Source organism: Salvia hispanica, chromosome 4 (assembly GCF_023119035.1).
Source record: "Salvia hispanica cultivar TCC Black 2014 chromosome 4, UniMelb_Shisp_WGS_1.0, whole genome shotgun sequence".
Lineage (NCBI taxonomy): Eukaryota > Viridiplantae > Streptophyta > Magnoliopsida > Lamiales > Lamiaceae > Salvia > Salvia hispanica.
The window spans coordinates 37,808,705-37,821,107 of record NC_062968.1 but is presented as its reverse complement, the minus strand read 5'-3'; the positions used below and the strand labels follow the sequence as shown (position 1 = coordinate 37,821,107).

The 12,403-nt window shown below is 37.7% G+C and overlaps 2 protein-coding genes across 2 annotated transcripts; both read left to right on the top strand.

The window, feature by feature from the left end:
* The first annotated feature begins 5,288 nt into the window (after nucleotides 1-5,288).
* On the top strand, nucleotides 5,289-7,266 carry LOC125221018 (protein FAR1-RELATED SEQUENCE 5-like). Its single transcript, XM_048123143.1, has 3 exons — nucleotides 5,289-5,346; nucleotides 5,929-6,691; nucleotides 6,807-7,266. The coding sequence occupies exons 1-3, from the start codon at nucleotides 5,289-5,291 to the stop codon at nucleotides 7,264-7,266; spliced, it is 1,281 nt and encodes a 426-aa protein (XP_047979100.1).
* A 1,115-nt stretch (nucleotides 7,267-8,381) lies between these two features.
* Nucleotides 8,382-9,377, top strand: LOC125221017 (protein FAR1-RELATED SEQUENCE 9-like). The gene has a single exon (XM_048123142.1). It carries the CDS (start codon nucleotides 8,382-8,384, stop codon nucleotides 9,375-9,377), a length of 996 nt encoding a protein of 331 aa, XP_047979099.1.
* Nucleotides 9,378-12,403: the final 3,026 nt, after the last annotated feature.

The following is a 12,403-nucleotide window of genomic DNA, read 5'->3' as shown; positions in this document are numbered from 1 at the left end:
AATCTCATCAAAATCAACTCTCTTTATCCGACTGAAACCCTTTACAACCAATCTTGCCTTGTATCTTGGTTTCGAAGAGTGCTCTTCTTATTTCAGTCTGTAGATCCACCTAATCTTCAAAGCTCTCTTAACCTTTGGTAACGACATCAAATCAAAAGTATCATTATCATGAAAAGACTTCATCTCATCTTCCATTGCAAGAAATCAGTTTTGCTTGTCTACACCTTCCATAGCTTCTTCAAAGTACTCGGGCTCTCCCCCGTCAGTCAAGAGGATTAGGGGCGAACATAAAATCCGAAAACTGAATATCCAAAATGATCCAAACCGAAAATTCAAAATTCGATTCGGTTTGTTCGGTTTTTCGGTTCGGCTTTAAAATTTGAAAAATTTTGGTTTATTAGTTCGGTTCAGTTCAGTAGGGAAAAAAATCGAATAACCAAAAAACCGAATTATATTTAATTATTTATATTATATATATGTTATTTAATTATAACTAAAATAAAATCTCTAATTGAAAGTCGCAAGTTCACGTTTGTGAATCAGAATCGTCCGCCGCTCTCCTTTCCCTCCAACCCTAAATCCCTCCACCAATCCACCACCAACTCCATCGCCCATCCGTCGACTGTCGCCCATCCGTCGCTTGTCGCCCCTCCGTCGGCCAACTATGGCCCAACTCAGGGGGTGGGACTCTCACGCACCATGCCGTCGCACCACGCAGACGCCCCTCCATAGCTTCACGCCGTCTTCTCCACAGCTCCGACTCCAGGTAAAACTCTACTTACACCTTCAATTGCACCCCTAAACCCACAACTACAACTCCCTCCATCCCTCTAATAATTCAACATTTATTTATTAAGTTATCTAGTTCTTAATATGGAAGTATGTTTAATTGATTATTAGTTTTTGCCTTTTGTTTCATATTTTGTCAATGAAATTTTTTTCCAGATTTTCTTAATTAAATTTTTTTCCAGATTATGTCAATTAAATTTCAGATTATTAGATTTTTGTTTTCCTCAAGAGTATGAGCAGTTAATACATTGAGGAGGATTTGAGTTCATTTAGATGTTTAAGTTTTATCATGTTTAGCAGTTAAATGATAGCCGTTGCTGATGTGTATATGAAGAAAAGGGAACTAATGTGATATATATAATATTATAAAGCAACCATTTAATAAGTACTCCCCCCGTCCCGCTTAAGATGACACGTTTTCCTTTTTAGTTTTGTCCCAACTAAGATGATACGTTTCCTTTTTTGGAAACTTTCTCTCTCCAATTAATACACTCAACCACTTTTTCTCACTCCTATTAAAATATCCATCTTTCTTTATCTCTCTACTTTAATACTTACACCCACCTTCTCTCTCTCCAATTAAACACTTTAACCAATAACTCCTAAAATCTCATGCCGGCTAAGGAATGTGTCATCTTAGCCGGGACGGAGGGAGTAGTGTTTTAGAGTTGTGCATAAAACATTGAGTACAAATTAACACGTTTAAATTATTCCAATTTTGATAAAAGTGTTGTGCTAATTTTGACATGTTTCTTTCGTACTTACAGATTTCAGATTTAGTAAGTAAAAGGCAGACTGTTTTTCTCCAATCTACAACATAGATTATTCGGCATCAAGTTGTAATGTATGTTATTCATTAATTTTGATGTAATTTATGTATTGTTAAGTTGCAAATTGATTGTTAAGTAACTCTAAATCTTTCTTATTATAGATGTTGTGTAATGAAAGTGAAGCGGTTGGAGATACCATCGAAAATAATGCAACTGAAGATACTCCATCTGAGGATCCTCAAGACAAAGGAGAGACAAAAAAGAGAAAAACTATGGAGAAAAGATCAGAGGTTTGGGATCATTTTACTCCGCTCTTAGATAACAATAAGAAACAGAGAGTTAAGTGTGTGCATTGTGGGGAAAATATTTTGTGGAGAATCTAAGAATGACACTTCTTCACTTAAAGCACATTTGAGTAAATGCAATAAAGTTTCAACTATAGGTCCTAGGCAAACACAGTTGGTGTTACAATCTGGTCAAAGCTCATCCCTTAGCAATTGGAATTTTAAGCAAGAAGAGGTTAGGAAAGCTTTAGCTTATATGATCATTGTGGATTAGTTTCCTTTTAAGTTTGTTGAAGGGGAGGGTTTTAAATACTTTTGTTTGAAGTCATGTCCTCAGTTTAAGATTCCATCTAGATGGTCAGTTTCACGTGATTGTTTTAAGTTCTATGAAGATGAAAAGAAATTGTTCATGCCATTGCTTAAATTGGCCAACCAAAGAGTGTGTCATACCACAGATACGTGGACTTCTTGTCAAAAAGTGAATTACATGTGTTTGACTGCTCACTATATTGATAATGATTGGAAATTGAACAAAAAAATAATTTTTGTCCAATTTCTAGTCATAAAGGTATAGATATTGGTTTGGAAATTGAGAAATGCTTGCATGATTGGGGAATCAATAGGGTGTTCACCGTTACTGTTGATAATGCTTCTTTTAATAATACTCCATTGGTTTATTTGAAAAGAACTATTAGGCAATGGGGAAAGTGTTGGAAATTGAGACTATATGCATATGAGGTGCGTTGCTCATATATTCAATTTAGTGGTGCAAAAAGTCTTGAAAGAGATTGGGTCTTCGGTGAAGAAAATCAGAAATGTTGTTCGGTTTATTAGGCACTCACCTACTAGGCTGGGCAAATTTAAGGAGTGTTGTGAACTAGAAAAAATATCTAGTAAAAGCATGTTGTGCTTAGATGTTGCTACTCGATGGAACTCAACATTCTTCATGTTGGAAGCTGCAACAACATTTGAGAAAGTTGTTTATAGGTATGAGTTGATAGACTCAACATATAAAAAGGATCTTGAAGTAAAGCAAAATGATCTTGAAATTGATGATGAGGATGAGGATGTGGATGAAGATAGAGTTCAGGGGGTGCCAAAAGAGGAAGATTGGATGAAAGCAAAATTAATGTTGAATTTCTTGAGGCAACTAGTAGGATTTCTGGATCTTTATATGTTACCTCTAATTTATTTCTTCATGAGATTTACAAAGTGCATGCATTGTTGAAGGCTTTCATAGATGGTGATGATTTTGAAATGAGTATCATGGCAAAGAAAATGAAAGAAAAAATTGACAATTATTAGGGGAATCTTAGAAAGATGTATAAGCTCATTTTCATGGTTGTTGTTGTTGATCCTCGATACAAGTTGAAGTTCGTGAAACTTGTGTTGGCACATATGTACGATGATGAGTTGGATAACTCATTTGGAAATGAAGTTGAGGCTGAATTAGTTAACATGTGTGGTGATTACAAACAACCAATTTTCCAACAAAATGTAGGACATGCAAAATTGAATTTGTCAAATGCTACACGTGATGATAATGATGTATTGAAGAATGCTATGAAAATGGTGGGTTCCTTGTATGAGACTTTTCACTAAAGGCATGATGATGTTAATGATGTACAAAAATATCTTAAGGAGGACATTGAGAGTGGTGGGCCAAAATTTGACCTTTTGGATTGGTGGAAAAATAATGAATATAATATCATGTACTCTCACAAGCTGCCCGTGATATTCTAGAAGTTCCTATATCCACTGTAGCATATGAGGTAGCTTTTAGCACCGAAGGCCGAGTTCTTGATCCATATAGGAGCTCTTTAAGTCCTGAAGTTGTCGAGTATCTAGTTTGTGGTCAAAATTGGCTTCGCAAGTCTTCCAAATTTAGTGTTGAAGAAATTCTTGAAGATTTCCAAAAGATAGAAGAAGGTAGTTTTATGCATTTAAGTTTTTTGTTATTGATTATTTCATTTATAGTACTTATGTAACTTTTTTGTGTAGTTATTGCATTGATGTCTACTCAAGATTCAACAAATTAATCAATCTCCATTATTTGTTGAAACTTGGACGATATTGAAGACTTGTCATGAAACTTCATTTTGGATATATTTTGATATAATATGCTATTGAAGACATTTTGGTTGATGTTTTTTATTGCGGAATGTGGATTGTGGATTGCATTTTGTATTTGTTGGTTGATGTCTTGATGGATTATGGATATTTTCAAGTTGTTATGGTTTGTAATATGGCTGAAATTTTTTGTGCTGTGTTGTTTTTTTTAAGTTGTTATGATTTGTAATGGTTTGTATCAAGTTGTTATGGTTCGCCCCAAATTATAATCATTTGTTCAAACCATCGCTTAGGAAATCGATTAAAAAGTTGTCAACGTACAACTATCGTTCAAGTTCAAGTTTTCGGACTAGATTATATCTCAAGCCTTATATGTTTGCATGCATAGACACATATTCGAGTCCATAGTCCACACTTAACAATTCATCACGTCGAACATTCATAAACACTTTACACTTCAATATCACACATCAACACATCATAATCACATTTCTCATTCATATTTGATCCTCAATTTCTCGAAAGAAAGAGTTAAACGCTTTCTCTTTGAAATTCAGACTCTTCAAAAATTTCCAAACGTGATAGTTTTCCTCCCTTTTATCTCCCAAACGTTCGAAAATTTTGACCAGAGTCAACATCATTTGAAAACTTTTCAATCTCAAAGTAGTTCAAAGAACACATCAATCATTTTCCTTTTTGAAAACTCACATTTTCCACAGTTTCCAAATCCCATGAACATTTCCCACCTTGTATCTCCCAAATGTTCGAATTTTTTTTGACACATAGTGTAACATCCACGACCCAACTATATATAGTGCATATGTTTTGGTGTGGAAATCTTTAAAAATGCATGGAAATATAATTATATATATGAATAGTATAAATGTGTGAACGTGTGTGCATGGGATAGTTAATAAAAAGATAAGAAACACATGTCTTTGCACCTATATATATATATATATAGGTGTGTGGGTGTGTGATCAAATACTAACTAAGTTATGGTAATAACTAATAACTAATATCAATTTTGTATGTTAAAAACTCAAAATATTGTATAACCAATAGCTAATATATATATATATATAGAGAGAGAGAGAGAGAGAGGTGTATTCATATACTTTTCCTATATTATATGCTTTTTCTCCTCACAGAATATTGCGTCGGTTTTTTTCTTCTTCTCCCAGAATTTTTTCTTCTCTTTCATCGTGAAATTAACCTTTCTTCTCTTTCATCTTTCAACGTTAGTTCTTCGTTAAAAATCAAATCGTGCGTTTGTGCGAAACTTGCCTTGGTTGTAATTATCGTATGCAGTTTGTGCGTTTGTGCGTTTGTGCGTTATTTTTGGGAGTGTTCCTGGAATATTATCGTTAATACAATGGAAGAAGGTGGTTCTTCAACAATGGACGAAGCTTATGATTCAAACATGGACGAAGGTAATTTTTTTTGAGAAGTCATAGTTTTTTGTATCCACGTTTCATTAATTTCCTAATCACACATATTAACGCAAACTTCTTCGACATTCTGTATCTGTTAATTAAATCTAGTTCCATAATTGACGCTAACAAGGAGCATGAGTTTGCTTAAGGGGGTGGCCTAGGGTTTAGAATTGAGTTTGCATGGGCTAGGGTTTAGGGACGGGCGGCTTGGATGTTGTATTATTTGTTAATCTTAATGTTCATTCATTACTGGATAATGTAAAGTTGTGAATAAATAATCCAAGTATTAGTTTGTCTTGTTTATGGTTTAGAAATGTTGATTAATCTAGGGTGTTGTGTTACTAGCTACAAATAATGTAGATTTAGTACTATATAATGTACATTATTAGATAGATAATGCACGTTTTATGTTGCCTTTGTTATGGTTTAGACACGTTAATTAAACTAGGGTGTTGTGTTATTAGATACATATAATGTAGATTTAGTTCTGGATAATGTAAATTATTAGATAGATAATGCAAGTTTTATGGTTCATAATGTTTATGTTAGCTGAGTTTTGTTTTTTGTGATTGTGTGCAGTGGTTGTTGTACCTGAGTGTTCGAAAGAGTTGAAGCTTGTGGTTGGCCAGAAGTTCAAATCACTGGATTTTTGTTTCGCGTTCTACGATGTGTATGCCCGGGCTGTTGGTTTTGTTACTCGCAAATCACAAATGAGGAAAACTGATGGTATAATTACTTGGTATAACGTGGTATGCAACAGGGAAGGCAGCAAGAAGTCGAGCGAGGATGACCAAGCAAATGTACGGTCTGGTTTTTCGTTAAAACGTCGACGTTTATCCAAGCGTTGTAGTTGTAAAGCCAGTAGCTCATTCAAGTTCTTCTCCGACGGAGGAGTTTCAGGTTATACTGTCGAGGAGTTTAACGAAGTTCATAACCATTACATGGTTGGGACAGAGCATCAGCAGTTTATGTCAATCAATCAAAAGTTGGACGACGTACATCACCAATTTATCCTTGATTGTTCAAAGGCTAACATAGGTCTCACGCTCACGTTTAATGTGCTGAAGGAAATTCTGGGTGGTTTTCAGCTCGTTGGCTGCAATGTTGGGGATATAAGGAATGCTTCACGAGACATCAAAGCATACGCTCATGGTTTTGAAGTACAAATAGTTTTGGATGATATGGCTAGGAAGAAGGAGATGTCCGAAGCATTCACATATGAGTACGAGGTTAATGCTAGCAACCAGCTTGTTGCTTTGTTCTGGTGTGATGGTTTGATGAAGAGAAATTACCATATGTTCGGTGATATTGTGGCTTTTGACACCACCTACAACACCAATAGGTATACCTGTCGTGCATTATAACATTTGAATATGTACATTATTGTATGCATTACAATGTATTTTGCATGCATTACAATGTACTTTTATTGAATTATGTTGGCTTATGTTACGCAGGTATTGTATGATCTTCGCGCCATTCACGGGAAAGGACAATCATGGACGACTAGTGACTTTCGCTGCTGGTTTGGTAAGCAACGAGAAGACAAGCGATTTTGCATGGCTGTTTAGACATTTTGTCCAATGTATGGGGGTTGCTCCGAAGATGATTGTTACAGATCAAGATTTGGGGATGAGATCGGCTATTGAAGAGATTCTTGTCGGGACTCGCCACAGATGGTGTATGTGGCATATCATGCATAAGTTGGCCAATAAAGTTCCTGGTCGGTTGTTGCGGGACGAAGATTTCAAGAAAGAGTTCAATGCATGCGTCTGGTCGGATCTGCTTGAACCCGACGAGTTCGAAGAAGAGTGGAATGGAGTACTTGAACGTTACGACCTGGAAGACCATGGTTGGTTGAAGACATTGTACGACTACAGGCAATTATGGATACCTGCATACTTCAGAGATTTCTGATGCACTTTTTATTTGCACTATAAATACCTGCAAGTATACAGAGTAGGTATAGTATAGCAAAAGGTTAGTACCGGGTATCGAACACGGGGAAGATGTACATAAAGTGTCTATCTTCTACTAGAACTCAATTACTATCTGGAGAAGCAAGAATTATTGGAAACTTTTTGAAAACAGTAAATATTAAAAACAGTAAACAACTAAAAACAAGCAAATCACGGAGAGAAAAGTATAGAGATAAGGGGAATTCCAGGGATGTGCTTTCGCTTTAATGGTTATACAAATTCCAAACTACAATACCCTAGCACAGTTAATACTTTTGAAAGGACGAGTCACCTAGCTTATGCTCATGCGAAACAAACGTTGATTACTAACATTAGGGTTGTCAATCCTAACACGTAACTCCAAAAAGCTCCTAAGACCCTTGAAAAGTCCTCACTCTCAATTAACAAGTGCCGTTTTAAAGGAAGCTAACTGTAGTGTCTACTAAGTGGATCTAACTCGCTAGAACTCATGTCACGTTATGAAGCAAGTTGTATTGAATCATACATAATTGTGTCACTCAATTATGAAGCATCATGATTAACTTAGGGAAGAAACAAAGTAAAAACAAAACGGATATTAAATAGAAAACGGAATTGTATAACAGAAGGAAAAGATCTTCAAAATTTGGTAAATCTTGGAGCAAATCTAGGGCTGGTCGGATTCGCCGCCTTTCTTCGGCGGGCCGCCGCACCTTGGACGGCGCGTTGGAGTCCGAGAGACTCTGACTCCTTCGGTGGCGGACCGCCACATGTCCTCCGAGCGGTCGCCGGGCGAGACTCTTCTCCTAGCGTAAATTTCCGAGGCGGGCCGCCACATGCTCTGACCGCCCGGGCGCCGGCGGTCGCCGTACAACTTCGCGGCGGTCGCATCGGTCGCCGTCTCGACTCCCAGTGCATTTTCAGACTATGCGTTTTTACTCCCACTTTTCGGCTCAAATATGCACATTTCTCACAAAACACGTCAAAATACCAAAATGTATAGAATATGCAAATAATGGACATGTAGAGTGATTTTGATGACAAAAACGGACCAAATAATGGCCTTAAAACAGTGCAAAATTCAGAGATTTCCCGATGGGCTCGATGATTAGGACCACCTCTATTTCTGAGTCAGAGAACAGCTTCTATAAAAAATTTCTCAAACCACGGAACAACATTGCCGAATTCTACTTGAATTTCAACCAAGCTGTGGATTTTCAGCGGAATAGTAGAACAAAGCTGGACTACCAAGACGCGACTGCCCTGCCTATATTGGCCACTACTCTGCCTTTCGAGAAACATGCTTCTACTCTGTACACAGATAGTATGTTCAAGAAAATAAAAGAGGAGATTGTTGATGGAAATGACAGATGTCGCGTTTTGGGGTTCTCATCTGCAAACAGTGTTGACACCTACAAACTTGGAGACAGCCTTCGCGATTCCTACTTTGTGAGACATGATAAGACTGGCGACTCATATTCTTGTGATTGCAAACTATTCAGTAGGCAGGGCTATCTGTGCAGCCATGTCTTCTTTTTGTTCCGGAACAATGAAGTAAAAAAGATTCCGGATAAATACTGTGCAAGTAGATGGATGAAGACTCCGCTGGTTAAGGCTGTCCATGGACATGTTGATGAGACTTTACCTACACAGTCCATTGTTGATGAAACCCAAAAGGTTTCAAAGCAAGGGATCTCACTGTTCTATGGTTTTCTTCGTCGATTTGAGACGGACATTGATGTGCTTCGTGCATTCGTAGGTGGATTGGAGGAACTTGGTAATTCACTTCAAGCTGGAACTCCTTTGCCATCCGCTTCTGAGAAGAGGCGAATGATTGAACAGTTTTATGGAATGGAAAGGCCGGAAGTCGTCGAGGTCCACCCTCCGGATGTGGTAAAGACGAAGGGGCACGCGAGCAGCTCCGCTAGTCGTCTGATTTCCAAGAGAGAAAAGGCTATCAAGGATGCTACTAGGCCCCTTAGACGGTGTAAGGCGTGCGATGAGTTGTGCCATCACGACTCTAGAAATTGTCCTATGCTTAAAGAGCTTGAAACAGAGAATGAGCTGCGTAAGGTAAAGAGGAAATCTTGATTAATTTCCATTATAATAGCATTATTGTTCTTTGTGTTGCGTTTTATGCTCAGTGTTTAAGTCTATTTCTTCCCACTTTAAACTAGATTGTTTAAATGATTATTCATTATAAAAGTTATTTTGTGCATTATTGTTATCTATTTGTTACATTAATTGAATTGAGTACTTGTTTCATTTTCAGAATTATTACAGGAGCCGGTCGTTTGGAGAAACAGTATTTTCTATAATTTGAATAACCTTGCATTACAGGCATATTTACATACATAATGCATGTATAAGTGTTACATTATTTGTTATATGCATTGGTATGTCACTTCATTAACATCACAGAATATTGCATTATAAATCAATTTATTTACATTATTTGTATAGTTATATGCATTGTAGTTTGCACAATGTATAACATTAATATGTTCGATAGTTTTGTTATACATTATTCCCTGTATATTGTACATTATTAGGCAATATTTTGTAATTATTAAGTTATCTGAAGCAATTATCAGTTTTGTGGAGCAAACATTTAGTACCTACATATCCAAAACATTCTAAATCACCTAGTTCAGGAGTATTCAAAACATTTAGTACCAAGAAATCGAAAACATTTCAAGATATCCAAAGCATTCGAACCCACGAATTCGATGTTCACCCTTCCCATCCTAAAAAAACATCTAGTTCATATCCAAATCAAAAAACATCTAGTTCATATCCAAATCAAAAACCATCTAGTTGAATCGAGCCCATAATTCTCGACCCACTTTTCAAAGCTGAATTTAGGCGGCCTATCCATCCAATGCTTCGTGGCTTGTGTTTGGTTGGTCCCAGTCTTCGAGTTGTGTGGAGAAGTTAGCAGCACGTCGCAAACTTCATGCGCAACAATTCCAGGCTCTTCGTTACTTTTGCAGTTAGACCGTAGTCCCAATCCTTCTCTTTCTCTCCGAAGTACGTCTCCATATGCCTCATCACATACACCCCCGTGTCCACGGTGCCACTGTTGTTCCTCCACGGCATTGTCACGACATGCGCAATACATTTTTTTCTACACGCCAAAACCAAAAAAATTTGAACAATTGAACATAATGTACAATTTGTGATGTATAATGCACAAAATATGTAGTGTAATGTATATTACCAGAATAGAGGGTGTGTCCCCATATTTCTCTTCAAATGTCCCGTGTGTCTCAGCCAATGTGTGATCAATGATGTTCATCTTGGAATCACCAAGATCAAAACAGACCACATACTGATGGGACGCCCCCCAAATTGGGAAGAAAAACTGCACAACGGAAGCAGCATTACCACACACTATTCTCTCCAGTACATCTAAGAAACGACTACATTATTTAACTACAACTCACCATTTCATACTTGTCCCACTGATAGCTGCCCGTTCCAATTGTTTCCTCCAACACCCTGGTCCAGAATGTATCGAACTGGAATTCTTCCGTCCATTCGGGTTGTGCGTCCACCATTGACTGAATCTGTAGTTTGTTTGTGTTAGCCGTTACAAACTTTAGATAATTATAGTAACGAGACAGAAACATGGAGAGAATGGTGTTCACTCACCCATGGTCTTGTTGAGAAGAAAAGTTTGGAAACTGTCTCCGGCGCCTTGTTCTTTTCCATTGTATTCAGGTAAGAGCTCCATGTGTCGATAACATCGGGGCTCACAGGCTTGTATGACGCTAATGACTGCATCTCGATCTGCACAGTACTCTTCCAGTTGTCGTGGTAGACGACTTGATCCCTGTACATGTTTAACCAGTTAAAACAATTTCATATGTCCCAAAAGCAAGAATATCTAAAGTATAAATTTTACATGTTCTTTTCCGCCGTGCTAAGAACCCAGTAGTAGAGCTGCTTGTCCACTGTGTGTGGCTTTGCGGTCAGTCTAACTACTCTCTCGTGGAATGGAGACCGGGTAGCCAGACTTGGCTTCTTCATTCGTCCGGTTGCTTTCTGCAAAAAATTAAAGACACATAACAATCATTTAGTAGATCTATTACTTTAGTCCTTGTATTAACTGCACTATTCAATACCTCATCCGCATCCGACTCCTGTGTGATCTGTTTCCCTCTTGCTTTTTTTTTATCACCAACCTTTCCACCTCCATGTTTTGGATCTACAAGTTGCGGTGGCTCACTTGTTCGCACAACACCAATCACTACGCCCTTACGGGGTGCAGCAGCCTGTATCTTTAAACAAGAAATAATATAACAATTCAATAATGCATGCCATCAAACTAATAATGCAGAAAATGAAGGCTTCCTTTATATACTCAACCTCCTGCCGAATGTCCATTGCTGCCTTTGAAGATCCATCCCTAGCTGGCTGTTTTCTCTTCGCTGCCGGAACCTTAGCGCGTTTTCCTTTAGTTGTCTGGGTTTTTTTCAAAAAATAATTAATCAAAATGCACTGAATAATGCATACATATATACATATAATGTACAGAAGTACTGTAAATAATGCAAGTTATGCTTGAGATTATATTATTACACAATGCAAGTTATGATTGAGATATTTTTACCTTGATGGCATTATGATTGAGATATTTTTACCTTGATGGTGTCCCCTACGGCTGCACTCTTTGTTTTGTCTTTATTTTTCTCGGCTTTACTCTTTGCCGCTGAATCCACCCTATCCTTCACATCATCGTCACCACTGCTTCTAGGCACCTACAAACAAACGAACACAAATGAAAAGCTGTAATATTGTTACTAATTAATAACACTTAATCATTTAGTTTCATAGAACATACCTCAGTCGCTGCTACACTGGAAGTTTTCTCATGTTGGCCACCACCATCTTTTCATGCCGTGTCCCCACCCTGGTCAGCAGCGCCACCCGGCTCATCTTGTGTTGTATCATCAGTGGTTTTAGTCCCTGAACCACCAGCCCCGTCTGTCGTCTGGGTTTGTTGTGTAGCAAACGGGTCAGGACATTCAAATCCGTCCAGCACAAAAGATGGCCTATCGAAGCCTCTTGCAATCGTCTTCTTCTTGTCGTATGCCGCCATCATTTTTTCCATC